Genomic DNA, 16,002 nt, shown 5'->3' with positions numbered 1-16,002 from the left:
TCCAGCGTTTTCATGGCAGACTCTATACGGGGTGGTTTGCCATTCCCTTCCCCAGTCATTACCGTTTTACCCCCCAGCAAGCTGGGTACTCATTTTACCAACCTCGGAAGGATGGAAGGCTGAGTCAACCTTGAGCCGGCTGCTGGGATCGAACTCCCAGCCTCATGGGCAGACAGCTTCAGACAGCATTTCTGCTGCCTTACCACTCTGCACCACAAGAGGCTCCAAAGATCATAAAGCATTACATATCAATGATCAGTTTCATCCGATCTAATGTGCTGAGGTTCATTCGATAAGCTCCGTGGGCTTATTGAACTTTACTCAAAAGGAAAACACGCTCAAGTTTCCTGGACTTTGCCAACATAAGTAACTGTGGAAAGAGTGGGAAGGAAAATATTGTTGGGGAGGCTAGTTTCCGCCATGGCTGTCAGAGCCACTTTATAAAAGGTTGTTCTCCTACGTATAGATCGACAGTGGTGACCCTAAATAATCAAGTATGAAATCCAAGTATGAAAATTATTGAGAACTCCAGCTTAATCGTTTTTTAAAAACAACCACCACCAAGAATTCTAGTTCTCAGGGTTGCAGAAGAAAGGGAAGAAGGCAATGAACAATGAAAAAGATTAAGACCTTGTCTAGGGGTTTCTATAGGAGGGAGACTGACCCTCTTCTTCACGGGTCCTTCCTTATGGAACCCAGTTCCACCATCTTGCCAACTGCCAATACCCTCCAATCTCCCATGTCTCCGTTGTGTCTCACCCATGCCATGGTTCCAAATTAACTGAGATTCTATGGCTGCTAAAGGGCCAAATTAACGTTAGTGTTTCCACTGGTCTGAGATGTGGCCATTGCAATTTTAGAGTGATCCCAGGACATTTAAAAAGCCACGAGGGCTAGTGAAGAGGGTTCTTGTCTCCCCCTCCTACTGTCAGGACACTCGTCCCTTGTCGCTGGTTTATTTTTTGGGGGTGGGGGAGCAAGGGTTTCTAGTTCTGGACTATACAAGATTGAGGTCTCACAATATTTTTAAAGAGGCCAAGTTCAGCTCTAAGAGAGCAGCGGCATCTATAGGTCGGACCCGTGAATGCTGCGATGTTTGCCTTGGCCCTAATTTTGAAGGGATGAAGGCCAGCATTACTGACTAGCTCAAACGGCCAAGCATTGTTTTCCTAACGCGTTCTGCTCAAGCTGAACTTGCAGGAACTGGATTATCTGGGATCCTGACACGGAAAACAAACCAATATTTTTCTTTAGACAGCAGTGGTTTCTTTTGCAATTGCACACATTCAGTTTACGGTTTCTTTCCGCTGTATTCAGTCTGAAAGCCCACATGGGGCTTCTTGATCCTGACCCCGGGTGAACTGTGGAAGTCTTCAGGCACTGCTGCTGCAACTAAGATTTCTAGAGCAATGGTGGGGGGGGGGCTCCCAAATTAATTCCTCAGGGGCCTGTCAGTGTGGGATGGCTGTATTTATACATCATCTCGGGCTCCCCTGAACTCTCAATGGAATGTGAGTTCCAGCTGTCAGATTTTTTTTCTCACTGGGAGCCCATTCTTGTGTTCTCTCCCTGACAAAGATAGCTATTCAGAGTTTTGAAGCAACGGGGGATAGCTAAAATAATACGTGCTTTACTGCACCATGAACCAAGATAATTGTTTTCATTATGTTAAAGGATGCTCAACAAAAGAAAATATGTTAGAGAAGTTTCTGGTTAATTGTCTTGTATCTAACTCTGATGTACCTTCTTCCCTCAATCTTGTCCCACCACCATGCATGAGTGGTTATGGCAAGAGACATAAAAAGGGGGTGTGGTGTGGACAGAACAAGTAAACAGAAGTGCAATGTGCCGCAAAGCAAGAGTTGACTTTTGAAAACAGATGAGCATCTGTGTGGCCATTTGCAGTGTTTCATGCAACACAGATTTCTCCTTGGATTGAGACTTCTCAAATAAATTGCATTTATAAAATGAATCAATCGCTACTCTGCCTGGGCGAATAAAAGAATTTAAATTCTGCCACTGAATTCCATCACTGGCATGATCTAGTAGACCTCCTCTCAACTGGTGGTTCCAAAAAAACACAGTGCCACCACTGTCAATGCCTTGTCCTGAACCTCACAAGTTCTCATCTTGCGAAGAAGAAAACCCTGAACAAGGTCCTTCCAGCAGATCCTGAAGTCAGTAATAGAGGGAATGTTTAGACAGCTATACTAGGCTGCAGCCTAGTATAGTTGTCAGAATCATGACAAACACCTTGAAGTAGGTAAAGAAGCAAAGAGCCCTGACCTTGACAGTCCAGTCTAGCCCAATCTCGTCAGATCTAGGAAGCTGAACAGGGTCTTCCCTGGTTTGTACTTGTTTGGAAGACCGCCAAGGAAATCCAGGGTTGGTACACAGAGGCAGTCAACAGCAAGCCACCTCTGTTTTTCTCTTGCCTGGAAAACCTCTTGGGACAGTTTGTAGTGCATACAACCAAAAAGAAAGAAAAACCTATCCCAAGGCTACTAGCAATGTTGGCAAACTTTATACAGAATAAAGTAATTAAAATAAAAGGGCTTTTTGTATGGCTTTATTGCAGGATCCAACCAAAACGGATTTCTAGATATCTCCCGTTTTCAAGGTTAATTTTCCTCAGTGGTTGTTCCTCTCACTTGTAAATGAATTGGCACTTCAATGCCTCTATGAAATTGTTTAAAGTATACCCTGGCCTTTGGCTCTGCAGTGTAGGGATGCTAGTAATGGGGAACAGTTGCATTACTAGCATCCCTATACTGCAGAGCCAAAGGCCGGTATCTCTCGGCCTACCTACCAGGGCTGTTATGAAAAGCAGAAGAAGAAGAGTTGGTTCTTATATGCCGCTTTTCCCTACCCGAAGGAGGCTCAAAGTGGCTTACAGTCGCCTTCCCATTCCTCTCCCCACAACAGACACCCTGTGGGGTGGGTGAGGCTGAGGGAGCCCTGATATCACTGCCTGGTCAGAACAGCTTTATCAGTGCCGTGGCGAGCCCAAGGTCACCCAGCTGGCTGCATGTGGGGGAGCGCAGAATCGAACCTGGCATGCCAGATTAGAAGTCCACACTCCTAACCACTACACCAAACTCAAGAGGGGTTGTACACAAACCTGGAGGAACCATTACCAAAGAAAGCGTTCAGATCCAAGATATAAAGTTCAGTGTTCATTGTGGATAAAATAAGTGCTGGCGTAACCCCGAGGCAAAGAGGAAAGGGGACATAGTGTGAAATGTTGTGGGTTGATCTAATCATTTAGATTAGATTTTAGGATTAGACCTCCACTGGCCCATTGCAGATCTACCTACTGGCATTACGATGACTTGCTACCATTCCTTTTCTTAGTCATTCCTAGCAATGAATTTTCCCATGTCACTGCCTCAAAACACTGCACCAATATTATGCTTTTAATATCATGACCTCAGTATCTGTTCTGGCATATTTATCATGACATCCTAAGCTGAGCTACACGCTTCTGAATTCGTTGAAGTCTGTAAGAAATGTGTCATTCTGCTTCGGATGGCAATGTTAGACTTGACTCCAGCAACTGTTTCTCTCTGCTCCGTTCAATCAGGAAATGCAGCAGCAGAAGAATTGGTTTTTATATCCCGTTTTTCGCTGCCCGAAGGTGTCTCAAAGCAACTTACAATCGCCTTCCCCTCCCCTCCCCACAACAGACACCCTGTGAGGGAGGTGAGCTGAGAAGAGCTCTGACAGGACTGCTCTGTGAGAACAGCCCTATCAGGCTTGTGATGAGCTCAATGTCACCTGCATGTGGAGGTCCTGGGAATCAAACCTGGCTTGCCACCACTCTGAACCCCTACACCAGTAGAGACTATATGGTAACACATGGGGGTGGGGGGGGGGAGAGAAATCATTACAAGTGGTTTTATAAGTTTCATTTTTTTTCTAAGCAAAAAGCATAATTTCAGGGACCCATAAAAATCAGCCTTACCTTTGCATTTCTCTTCCTGGCTTCCCTTTTCGCCGCCTTTTCTTTTAACCTTTTCTCCTGTAAGTGAAAAATCAAACCAATTAAGCCAAATTTTAAAAATGAAGTTATTTTTTATACAAATAGCCTTCTCAGTATCTGCTTGCCACTTAGCATTTGCATTCAAGTGTAAAATAATACACGCATGACTGAAGAAAGCTCTAATTTTGCCTTCATTTGAACAAGGTTTATCTTTTCCATTGAGATTCTGTAACAGCAGCTATGCAGCCTGCCAGGGAAATTCTCTTTCTAGCCCGCTGCTCTCATCAGAGGCCAGAACGCCATTGTCTTTCTCTTCCATTGCGCCAAAAGACCCATTAAGTGAAGGGCAGATCTTCTTTCCATTTTATTCATTTATTTGAATGCCTACCTGGCCCTTTCCCCAGGGGTAGGATGTAATAGAGAGGAGCTTTAGGTCTCTTTAATGTCAACATGTGTACTGTGTTGAAGTCATTATACCATTACTCTTTGAAATGCCAGCTTGAGGGAAAAATTGCTTTGGTATTGCAAAATCTTTTATGTACATTGTGTGAGACAGAGTGATAATGTTTTGATTAATTTAGCCAAGGTGCTATTTAGGCATTCTCCAACTCTGCTTTTCCCCTAAATGGGTGCTCAACAATGCTCAATTACAGTGCACTTACTCCTAGCAAAGCATTTCTGTCATTAGTAAATTTACCTAATCAACAATCTTATGTACCGTATCCACTCTACATTATCAGACGTCGAACCACCCACTGGCTTTCACAACCCACAAGCGATCTGATATATCTGAGCAGAACAAGATAGCAGCGGCATCCTCCGGTGATCAAACAGGGTCAATATAATGTTTTAAAGAAGGCCCATATTCAATCCTAATCTCCTTTTTTGTAACGGAAGCTCTGCCTGCCCTCTTTTATTTTTCATGACCATTTCAGTGCGTATCAATGACTAAGTGATATGAGCCAATATGTGCCAAACAAAGTTTGTGTTCAATGGCACCTTTAAGACCAGCTAAGTTTTATTCAAGGTATAAGCTTTCGTGTGCATAGGCACATTTCGCCAGAGAATGAAATAGTAGTTATGAGGCCACATCTATAAGTAGAGGGTGGGTCATGGATTAGTATACAGCATAATAAAGACGTTTACCAGATACAAGGGACTTACAGAAATAACAAGCAAAGTTTATAAAGTCATCATTTGTTTGGGTTCAACTCTGAGAGGAAAACACAGTATAGGAAATAAATAAGTCGAGTTTAAAGATTAATGGATAGACGCATTCCCAATTGGAACCTGAGAGTAATTAGTATAGTAATTAATGTGAAGTTGCCCATGGATTATATTGCTCAGGAAACAACAACAATGTCCTAAAATTTACAGAGAGCAGCAGTAATCTCAGGCGATGCAGATTAGTGACAGCACACTCGGGAGTTGAGTGCAATTTTGCTAGGAGGTGGGGACTGGCCTCTGCCATTATGGCAGAGCCGGTTGCCCCTCCCTTGAGGAGAAGGGGGGAAGGGGAGAATGCCAGGGAGGATGGGCTGTCAAGGAAATGGCCACCTGTGGTCTGTATCCTGTTCAGCACCTGCCATGAGGTCAGCCCTAAGCAGTGGTGGGCTGATGAAGGGGAACCATAGCAAAGCTTGTGGAATGTCTATACCAGGGGTAGTCAAACTGCGGCCCTCCAGATGTCCATGGACTACAATTCCCAGGAGCCCCTGCCAGCGAATGCAGTTTGACTACCCCTGGCCTATACAATGGGCCTTAGGAAGGGAAGGCTCTTCTGGATCTGGGTGTTGATATTAGAACCAGAGTAATAAGGCTCGTTTCTAAGAGAAGGTGCTACAAAGGTCATACACAGGGACAAAGCACAGCAAGCTCAAGCTTGGGAAACCCAGATGGCTGTATCTCCATTTCGAAACATCAAGGGTGAGAGAAGGAGAAGAACCACAGAGGGTGATTCATTTTCTCCTGTTCTGTGCCTTTTCTCCTGAGACCACCTCTTCCTTGGTCACTATGATCCTACCAGCAGGGCACGAGGAGGAAAGGATAAGCATGCTGCCTTCTCCTCTGCAATTTCCCGTTCTCCTAGAATTTTGCATAGCAGGAATAGCAACCTAGATGCCCAAACCGTCTTCAAGTATTTAAAAGGCTGCCATATCGAGGATGGAGCAGAGTTGTTCTCTCTTGCCCTGGAGGGATGGACCAGAACCAATGGTATGAAATTAATTCAAAATAAATTACGACTGAACATCCGGAAGAAGTTCCTAACAGTTAGAGCAGTTTCTCAGTGGAACAGGCTTCCTCGGGAGGTGGCGAGTTGTCCATCTTTGGAGATTTTTAAACAGAGGCTAGATAGCCGTCTGACGGAGAGGCTGATTCTGTGAAGGCTCAAGGGGGTGGCAGGTTACAGTGCATGAGCGATAGGGTTGTGAGTGTCCTGCATAGTGCAGGGGGTGACTTCCAACTCTATTATTCTATGAGATTCTATGATTAAACCCATGCTTGCCACCTGAAGCACATGCATGCACGTGTCATTTGTTACATGATGTCTGTTTGCTTCAGCTTTACAGGGGGGAAGAGAAAAAGAAAAGCAGAATAACTTCCATTCCAGATGAGGCAGACAGGATCTAGCAATCTGCTCTCTTCCCTGCCATCTCTCCAACAAAGTATTCCATGGAATAGGTCATTTTTTTTGGCCACTCCGGCAGCACAACTGTGGCCTGTCCAATTCTGGTGCATTTCATATAAGCACCTTGCCCCTCCAAGCCAATACTCAATTTTCTACTTGCTCCAATCCAATTTCCCAGCTCCTCTGTTCTGACCTACTTCGCGATAGCCTGTCAACCTGTGTCACTGGCCCATTCCTCTGAAAAACCGCCTGCTCCTGGGAGGAAGGGGGTGGGGGGAAACCCCCAGACAAGCTAACAAACCAGAACCAGGTGAAAACAGATTTGAAAGCAGGCAATGTGAAAAATTCAACAGGGTAAAGATTTCACCGAAGCACAGGGTTGTTTTGTTACCCTGCGCTATTTCGGCAACCCTCGTTTGTCTTCCTCATCATGTCAATCAAGTTTAATTGAACCAAATGGAATAGGCAGGGAGCGATCCAGCGGCCATGCCGGTTTACCTGCACTGCAGGCACCATTCGTTTTAACAGGACCTCTGCAGACCCCACTGGACTGAGTGGAAGTTACAAAGCAACAAGGCCTGGCAGATTTTACCCAGGGAAGTCTAATACCTAGCTAGGCAATAAAATCAAAGTCCAGTAGCATCTTTAAGACCAACAAAGATTTATTCAAGGTGTGAGCTTTTGAGTGCAAGCACTCTTCCTACCTAGGCAGTAGGGCAATCTAAAACTGCCTAGGTAGGAGATTGTAGGAATGAAAGGACACACATGACACAGGTGTCTGGAGAAAAAGGAATCTTCTCTCCGGGGCTTCTCCTCACCCCAGTCTTTATTCAGTACATTTTGCTTACACTCTCTTTGCATAGCTAGACTCTGACCTCTGTGTCTGCCCGGAAAAGTACACACTGACCAGAGCTATCCACAGATCTTAATCCCTGCTGACTTGAGGGTTTCACTCACGTATGCAACCTGGCTGTCGGTATGTGTGCGTTCTGTTAACTCATTCGGCTCTCATCAGAGATCCCGAGCTCTGCTCCTGATCAATAGAATCCATTGGATTTACAAAATAAAACAGCTGCAAAAGGGGGATATTTTTCTGACTTGGCCCCACTGGAGAGAAGAAACCTTCAGGGAGTTTAGTCTGAGGAACAGTGCTTGCACTCGAAAGCTCACGTCTTGAATAAATCTTTGTTGGTCTTAAAAGTGCCACCGGACTCTGATTTTATTGAGCTACTTCAGACCAATACGGCTATCCATTTGAACCTAGCTAGACAATATTTTTTCACAATCTGGATAGGCCAGGCTATCCCGATCTCATCAGACCTCAGAAGCCGACCGGGGTCGACCCTGGTTAGTAACTGGATGGAAGATCATGAAGCCAGGCAATGTCAAATCACTCCTGTCCATTTTGCGGTAAAAACCTCATGGAGGTAAGCTGAAAACTGACAGTGAGAGAGAGAATATTGGAGGGGAAGCGTGGAATCACATTTCACAGGAGCAATGTATGTGAAAGCAGGGTAATGCATTTGAGAGAAGGGCAAAGGGCACCACGATATAGGGAATCAGTTATTTAATTAGTTTAAAAATGAGATTGAAAACACAAAGGGACAGCATAGGCCTGACAGAAATTGTTAGATGCCTGTGGTATGACAGAAGGCTTTTTGAAGAAATTTCAGAGAAAGGTTTGTGTGAGGACATGTACTGCCAACCCAACCGCTGCTAATATGATGGAGATACACTTGTTGGACAAAAGGAGTAAAAAAAACCAAACTACAACTCCAAAGCAGAAAGCAATGTGACTGTTTGATCTAGATTCCCAAGCCAGACTGGCATTCATAGAATCATAGAATCACAGAGTTGGAAGGGGCCATACAGGCCATCTAGTCCAACCCCCTGCTCAACGCAGGATCATAAAATACATCTAATCGAAAGTAGACTTTAAAGAAATGTGTGTGTGGGGGGGGCTGAAAAAAATCTTCCCGTTGGAGCTGCAGTGAACCAGAAACATGGAGACAGATTCTTATGCTCCCCCCCCCCCAAGAAAAATGTTCTAGCCTCACATTTCATAATCCCTGGTTGAAGCCTACCATTCCTAACAAGGCAATTATATCCATACGTATTTCGCAAAAACATATATCCCAATGAGTCAAACTTGCAGAAATGGGCATCAAGAGTCCCCAGAGATAGACCATAGACGTACAAGCATGGCTGCTTGGGGTGAGTCGAACATTTCCGTCCTCCATTTTGCATCAGATTTCAGGTGACCTTGCAAACATTTTGCTCTCATGACTCAGCTCCACTTGGAACACATATTTTAGCAGCGGCATTTTCTAGACTAACCTTTACATATTGCCTAACTGATTCTGTATCAACTGGAACTGACTGGAACACTCCTCTAATTATAAAGAAATAAATCGTAACCTTGGACCAAATTGGCAATACGACAGCTGGTTTCTCAAAAATAATCACCCATCCAGTGCATTTCTTAAAAAATGTTCTTTTGTAGGCACCCAGTAAATTTTTCCTCCGCGAAGAGGGGGAGGAAATGTAATTTTCTAATCATAATTAATACATGACCTTACTATTTGCCCAAGGATGTTTGTCACGCCGTACCTGCAAATTAGACAGCCTAGAAATTTGTCAGCTTTGGCTTGCCTTTTGGACAGGAGGGGATATCTTAAGTCCATGCAAAATAGAGAGCAAACACAGTATTATTTGAAAAATATATTTAATTTTCTTGTCATTAAAAAAACCGAATATGGTGGAGGGGGGAGGTCCGAAGTTTCCTTCTAAACAAAAACTGATACACTTATTCACAGAGGGACTGCAGGCAGCTGGGGCATTCATCACAATGTCAAAACTGTGCAGGCAAGCAGGATTCAGGCAATCCTCCAGACCCTTGACAGTCGTACTGTACTTTCCTAAGCATTTTAATATGCCTGCCAACATGTCGCATCTGGGGCACTGTCAAAAAAATAAATAAATCACCAGCAACAAAAGAAAATTCCCCAAGTAAGTAGGTGATGGTGTTATAGGCAAAATTACAAATATGCACATGAGGAGACAGAAACTGCATCTCCTCTTGCATTGTTCATAAAGAGGCTATCATAGTAGTGTTGAAGGAAGCCATGGTCCTTTTTGTAATATTCAATAAGCAGCCAGAAAGCCGTGATTCTAATCATTCTGTACAGATTCCATTTTATTCTAGTGGGCCTACTTTCAGGAAAGTGTTCTTGGAATTGAAGCCTTTGTTCTTTTCACTTTTTGGGGGGTCTCACTGAAATTTCACAGGCCTGATAAAACTTCAAAATGAAAACAGGTCTAAATTATATCAAGTGTGCTCCAAATTTTCTCTCACCTCAGGCAGATCTTCCCCCTAGGTCAAAACTGGGGTCATCCGTCACTCGTCCCTGAAAAATTATTTATGTATTTTCTTGACAACTGGCAGCCACCCTCCCAAATGCAGTTTAACTTGTGCTAACTCAGTCTCCCGGCTCTGTGCCTAATACGTAAGTATGCAAGTGCCATCAAGTTACAACTGACTAATAGCAACCCCAGCAAAAGATTGTCAAGACAAATGAGAAAAAAGATGTGATTTTCCAGTGCCTTCCTCTGCAGAGTCTTCCTTGGTGATCTCCCCTCCAACTACTGACCCTCCTTAATTTCTGAGATCTGATGAGATGGGACTATACTGTGCTGCCTAATTTTTCCTAGTATTTTTCTAGTATTCTCACGACTGTGGTAGGGAATCTAGAAGTATCCTCCCTCCCTTGGGAATGAGGTCACTGACTACATATTGGCACAACAGAGTGGGGATCAATACTTCACAAGACCCTTGCTGTGCTGAAGGCCCTAGAATTGTCAAGGGGTCAGGGTTTGCAGTCTTAAACAAGTGGGAGAGGGAGAGTCACTGTTGAAGGCAATTTTAACGTTTCTGTGTCTTCATAGAACATTAAAAGAACATAACCAACAAGCCTGCAATGAATAGTCTTAACATATTCACTACTGTTGCTACTACATCAAAACAATAAAACAACTAAGTTGCTGTTTTTGCTCTCTATATGACATTTTCCAACTATCCATCTTCTTTATGGCTCCACCCTCTCAGAAGTCTCCTGTCACTCACTTTAATGTCATTCCAATGTGGAGCTAAGAGTGTGTTACACACCTAGTATGTTGGCTTATTTTTTCAGTAGACATTTCACACCAAATAATTTATCCTGACAGTATGACTCTTACAGGGTATGTGGGACACATACCTTCTCTGGAGTGACTTTGTCAGGGTTCCCCCCCTTCCCTCGCAAACACACACACAGTCAGACAGAGACACCTCCCCTCCACACCAGTTTCCTCCTTACCTGTTTGTTTCCCAACCTCCTCCCCCCCCCCATTCTCACGCGCAAAGGCACACTGAGAGCAACTCCCCCTTCCCCCCTCCCATTTCCCCATTTACCTACGGGTTTCCCAACATCCCTCCAAGCAAGCAAACACACACACACATACACACACACTTTCTTCCCTTCCCCCCTCCCGCTTACCTGCTCCTCCTCTGCTGCCTTGACCCACGTGGGTTGAGCGAGTATTTGTGCACATGTACACGTGCAAATACGTGCACTCGCACTCACTCCCTTCCCCCCTCCCACTTATCTGCTCCTCCTCCACTGCCTTGACCCAACGGGTTGCACAGCAGCTTCCCAGGGGCTGGTGCAGCCGCTTCAAACGCCTTGGAGGTGGGACAGCTGCTGCCTCAGCCCTTTGCAGTTTGGCAGAGGCTGTCCCAGTCCCCGGGTTTGGTGCAGCTGCAGCCCCAGCCTCAGGGGTGGGGCAGCCACTGCCTCAGCGGGTCATGCAACTGCTGCCCAGGTCCAGTGCAGATGCTGGCTGGGCCCTCCATCTCCTGGCATGCTTCATGGGCGGGACAACGGACATCACGTCCGTCTACAATTCCATTTCATGAAGCGCACCAGAAGATGTGTCCCACATCAACAAGTTGGGAATCACTGATCTACATATAACAGTGTATATATGGGCACACAGAACAAATATCTGTGCATGTGGGAGAATTAACACAGCAATTTTTTTGTAATTTAAATAAAAGAATCTCAATCTATTTGCATACTGCTTAACTGCTCAAAACTGCTTAACAAGGAGGCAAGAACAAATCTCTTGAATACCTGAAAATCACAATGTTTTAAGTGGGTATGTTAAGAGACCAATTCTTAGGTGGACCCATTTATATGATCAGCATTATAATGAACAGTATACTCTTTAGAATCCTGATGGATTATTGCAGAAGAACTGAAAAACAATAGTCTTGTAATACCTTTTTTATCAAGACAAACAAAGAGACCACAAAACAATTTACAAGTCTCCAGAATTCTTAATCCAACTATATTTTGAAGGAGAAAATTGTTATCTAATATCCTGTTGTAATCAGTGTCCGAAAATTAATCAGCAGCGAATTGTAACTATGAAACAGGAAGTTGCCCATTAAAACCTTATTGCTACCATATACTAAATAGGAGGTGTTGGCCAGACCATCTTTTTGCCTCTGCTCTACCACTCGCCATCTGTAAAGAAGGAAAAAAATAACTCTGACCTACTTGGCAAGGGTGTAAGGATTCGTGAAGTTGTGCTTGTGAAGTACTTTGAAATGTTTTGCGCATTAATTATGTCAACCCTTCTCATTGCAAGGAAGCAAGCTGAAGTCATATTATGAAGTCCCAATTGCATGCAAGTTACACCCTTCAGATAGTGTCTTACTGGGGAAAAGTTTGATTCTTCCTTTGATAGAAGACACTTGCAATTAACTTCCAGCAAGCTCTTGTTCAAACACTACAAAAGTAAAGAAGGCAAGATAGATTCGTGTTCTATTATGCTCTTAATAATTGTAAGTACTTCAGTCAAGACTATTAACTCTCCCTCTTTCAAGGTTAAACAATCGGGGACTTCAGATTTACATACAAATTCAATCTTTCTCTTCACGGTGGAACTTTTTCAAGGGCTTTGGCTTACTTGCAGCTTCTTTCCTTTGGGTTTTTGCTGGTGTGGTGTATTTGGGATTTTCAGCTTTTGGGGGGCTGGTGAAGGGGCTTTCCTTGTTCATGTTAAAAGCGACTTTGTTTGCCCCCCCCCCCACCCTTACCATTGCAATCTTGTGCAAGTTGTATTTTTTCCCCTTTAGAATTGGAGGCTTGCTTGTCTGCTTACTTTACCTTCTAGTTCTTTTGTGCACTATTTTTCTTTGGCTTTACTCTCTGTTGGTTTTATTTGTTAAAAGACTTGCACTCTCTTCTGTTCTTTTTGTTCTGGGATGGGGACTTGACATCTGTCCTTTCTTCCTGCACTTGTTCAGTACCTTTGAAAAGTTTATCCTTTCTGGTTGAACTGGTTTACTTACTGTATTTTTGTGTTTCTTGGGTGACTGGTCGGTGGAGTTTTTGTAGTGCTCCTATTTGTTTGGGCAATATAACTGTCATAGAACAATTTCTTATAAAGTTTTAATAGAGGGTTTATGAGGAATTGTAAACAGTACAAAATAAATAGTCTAAGGCTAGTTTTCCCTTATTAGCCTAGAGGAAGGAAATGAAGAAGAGGCCAAGTTGTTTTTCAAACAATAATTGCAGCATAGATTATCTGTTAAAAGGTGTATTAGTGTATGCTCTGGGATTCAAAACAATTGAAGTCCAGCAATTTTAGGAAAAAAATAGTGTTTTAGTCTGTCCTTTTGGAGTTCCATTGTCCGGAAGGGAGCTGTTTACTTCTTAAAAAAGAATTAGGTGCTTCTTGAAGGCCAGTTGAAGAAGAAGAAGAAGAGTTGGTTCTTATATGCCGCTTTTCCCTATCTGAAGGAGTCTGAAAGTGGCTTATAGTCGCCTTTCCATTCCTCTCCCCACAACAGACACCCTGTGGGGTGGGTGAGGCTGAGAAAGCCCTGATATCACTGCTCGGTCAGAACAGTTTTATCAGTGCCATGGCGAGCCCAAGGTCACCCAGCTGGTTGCATGTGGGGGAGCGCAGAATCAAACCTGGCATGCCAGATTAGAAGTCCTCACTCTTAACCACTACACCAAACTGGCTCTCAGTATACAGTACACTAACACTTAAAAAGTGTTCATATCTATCTCTGAATTTCTAAAAACGTAAGCAGCTTTCAGAATACAAAGCCACAATTTAAAAAACAAAACAGTAAAGCACGTTTAGGCCAAGTGTACTTTTACAAAACAAAAGCATAGGCTTTTAAGGACTGTCCTCGGGTCTGCTGTGCTTGCAAAAGTGCCCCCTCTATTGCTTAAGTGTGTTCAGCTGCCCTTCTCTGGTTTGAAACTGGTTTTGTTGGGCTTGCACTGCCATCTTGGCTTGTGATTCTGTTGGGCTTCTGTGGACTACCATAGGCTCTGTGTGTCTGACTCTTGGCTTTTACCATGGAGAAATCACAGAATTTCCCCCCACTGGAAACATTGGGGGATGGCTGGGGGTATCTTGTTCAGGGGACCATAAAATTAGACCCTTTGACCTACTCTGCTTGAAACTACAGGGTTCTGTGGACAGGCACCGGAAGCTGCAGAGTAATTTTTCTGCCATTATCTTTAAAAAAAAATCAGCTCCTCCAGTCCTCCAGATAGATTCCCCATAGTAAATAATCCGGGGCGGGGGGGGGGATCCAAATACCAAGCCAATATTTGGAACGTGCAAAACAATATATTTTTTTGGCTTCCTGATATCTAAATATCAAAACTATTTGTGCATCAAGGAAACGGCAGCAAGACAGAGAGAGCAACTGGGAAGTGAGACTGGAAGCTTGAAAGAGAGGCAAGATGGCGGAGAAGCTGTTCCTTTGAAACAACAGACCCATGAGCCAAGAGTAGGAAAACTCAATCCCTGAAGTATTTCCAGAGTTAGAAGACAGAGGTGAGTCTGTGAGGAAAAAGAGACCAGTGCCGTACAGGAAGCTGAGAAATGCTGAGTGGCAGGAGAGGCGAGCAGGCAGAGCAAAGAGAGAGAGGGAAGCAAAGAAGATACTCTGTAACAAGGCCGTCAATCAGCTTTACTCCAGAAAGTACTTAATTAAGAGGTGCTAATATGCCCTCAGGAAAAGAAGGCGAGCCCTTCAGAGATAAAAAGAGACTGATGATCAGTAAATGAAAGCGCTATAGGAATGTGGCCATTTGGAAGCAGGTATTCAGGATCTCTGGTAAATGCAGTTTACAGTAAAAGGATCCTTTAAGGCAGGGGTAGTCAAACTGCGGCCCTCCAGATGTCCATGGACTACAATTCCCAGGAGCCCCCTGCCAGCATTTGCTGGCAGGGGGCTCCTGGGAATTGTAGTCCATGGACATCTGGAGGGCCGCAGTTTGACTACCCCTGCTTTAAGGTAACAGCTTGATAAATTAGTTTCTTGCATTATTGGTAGGTCTTAAGGTCCCACATGTTCACGTATTACAGGGTGAGGATTTTAAATGTATTAGGCATAGAGGGCTGTGGGAGTTTAAGAATCCAACCTGGTGTGTAATTGCTGTAAGAAAAGCACGAGATATCTTGGTCTGAGAGCAATAAACTTTGCACCATAAAAATATCAGTGATTTTAAAAGTATTTGCTGCAATGATTCCTATTCCCCAGCTCTGTTGGTACTATCGGAACATGACAAATGAGCATGCTTCTATTTTGTAAGCACAGTTCTGCTTCTTAAGTCATATAACTGAAGCAGAATGCTATTTCATTGGTTAAACACGGTTGCACTTACCTGTAACCGTTGTTTGTCAAGTGGTCTTCCGTACAAGCACACATGAGACTGTGCTTCCGCAAGCCAGCCACAGAAAGAAGCTACCGAACTTGTAACAAGAAAATTTCAACTCCCAAGATTGCTCTCCCCTTCCCCTCCCTTGGAAGGTGGCTTTCCCCACCCAAAAGTCACATGATGTGGGAGAGGCAAGCACTCTTCCCTCCGTTCTCCGCGAGCCGCCAGAACATGTGAGGCATAGTATGATAAAAACTTCTCATGGCAGGGAAGCAGGGAGGGATATGTGCCTGCATAGAAGACCGCTCGATGAACAACAGTTAAAGGTAAGCGCAACCCCGTTTTCATCTTTGTGGCTTCTATGCAGTCCCACACGGGAGAAGGGCAAGTTCCCTACCCACCAAGGAGGTGGCTGTGGGCAGGGTTATCAGAACAATGCCTGAAGAAGTGATTTTTTAGGGGGAGGGGGTTGTAAACTGGAGTTTTCATGGCCAAAGTTGGGATCGAGGGCAGTAAGGGGGGAACTGTAGATACAGAAGATCTTATTTATAGGTGCCTTATTCTAAGCAAGAAAGATGTGATGTTTCACTTTCTCCTAAATAAAGATTTTTTCCCAATAAAGTCCATTGGGAATATCGACTGGAACCTCACAGGTT

The 16,002-nt window shown here is 44.0% G+C and overlaps 1 protein-coding gene across 1 annotated transcript in view; it reads right to left on the bottom strand.

The window, feature by feature from the left end:
* DDX10 (DEAD-box helicase 10) overlaps positions 1-16,002 on the bottom strand; it is a 206,895-nt gene that overhangs the window by 46,263 nt on the left and 144,630 nt on the right. The window contains exon 16 of the mRNA XM_077341610.1: positions 3,965-4,021. Within this exon, the coding sequence (XP_077197725.1) occupies positions 3,965-4,021 (57 nt within the window). The remainder of the gene's footprint in view (positions 1-3,964; positions 4,022-16,002) is intronic.

This window comes from Paroedura picta, chromosome 6 (assembly GCF_049243985.1).
Source record: "Paroedura picta isolate Pp20150507F chromosome 6, Ppicta_v3.0, whole genome shotgun sequence".
NCBI lineage: Eukaryota > Metazoa > Chordata > Lepidosauria > Squamata > Gekkonidae > Paroedura > Paroedura picta.
Note: the sequence above shows the minus strand (reverse complement) of the source record. Positions and strands in the feature narration are given on the sequence as shown.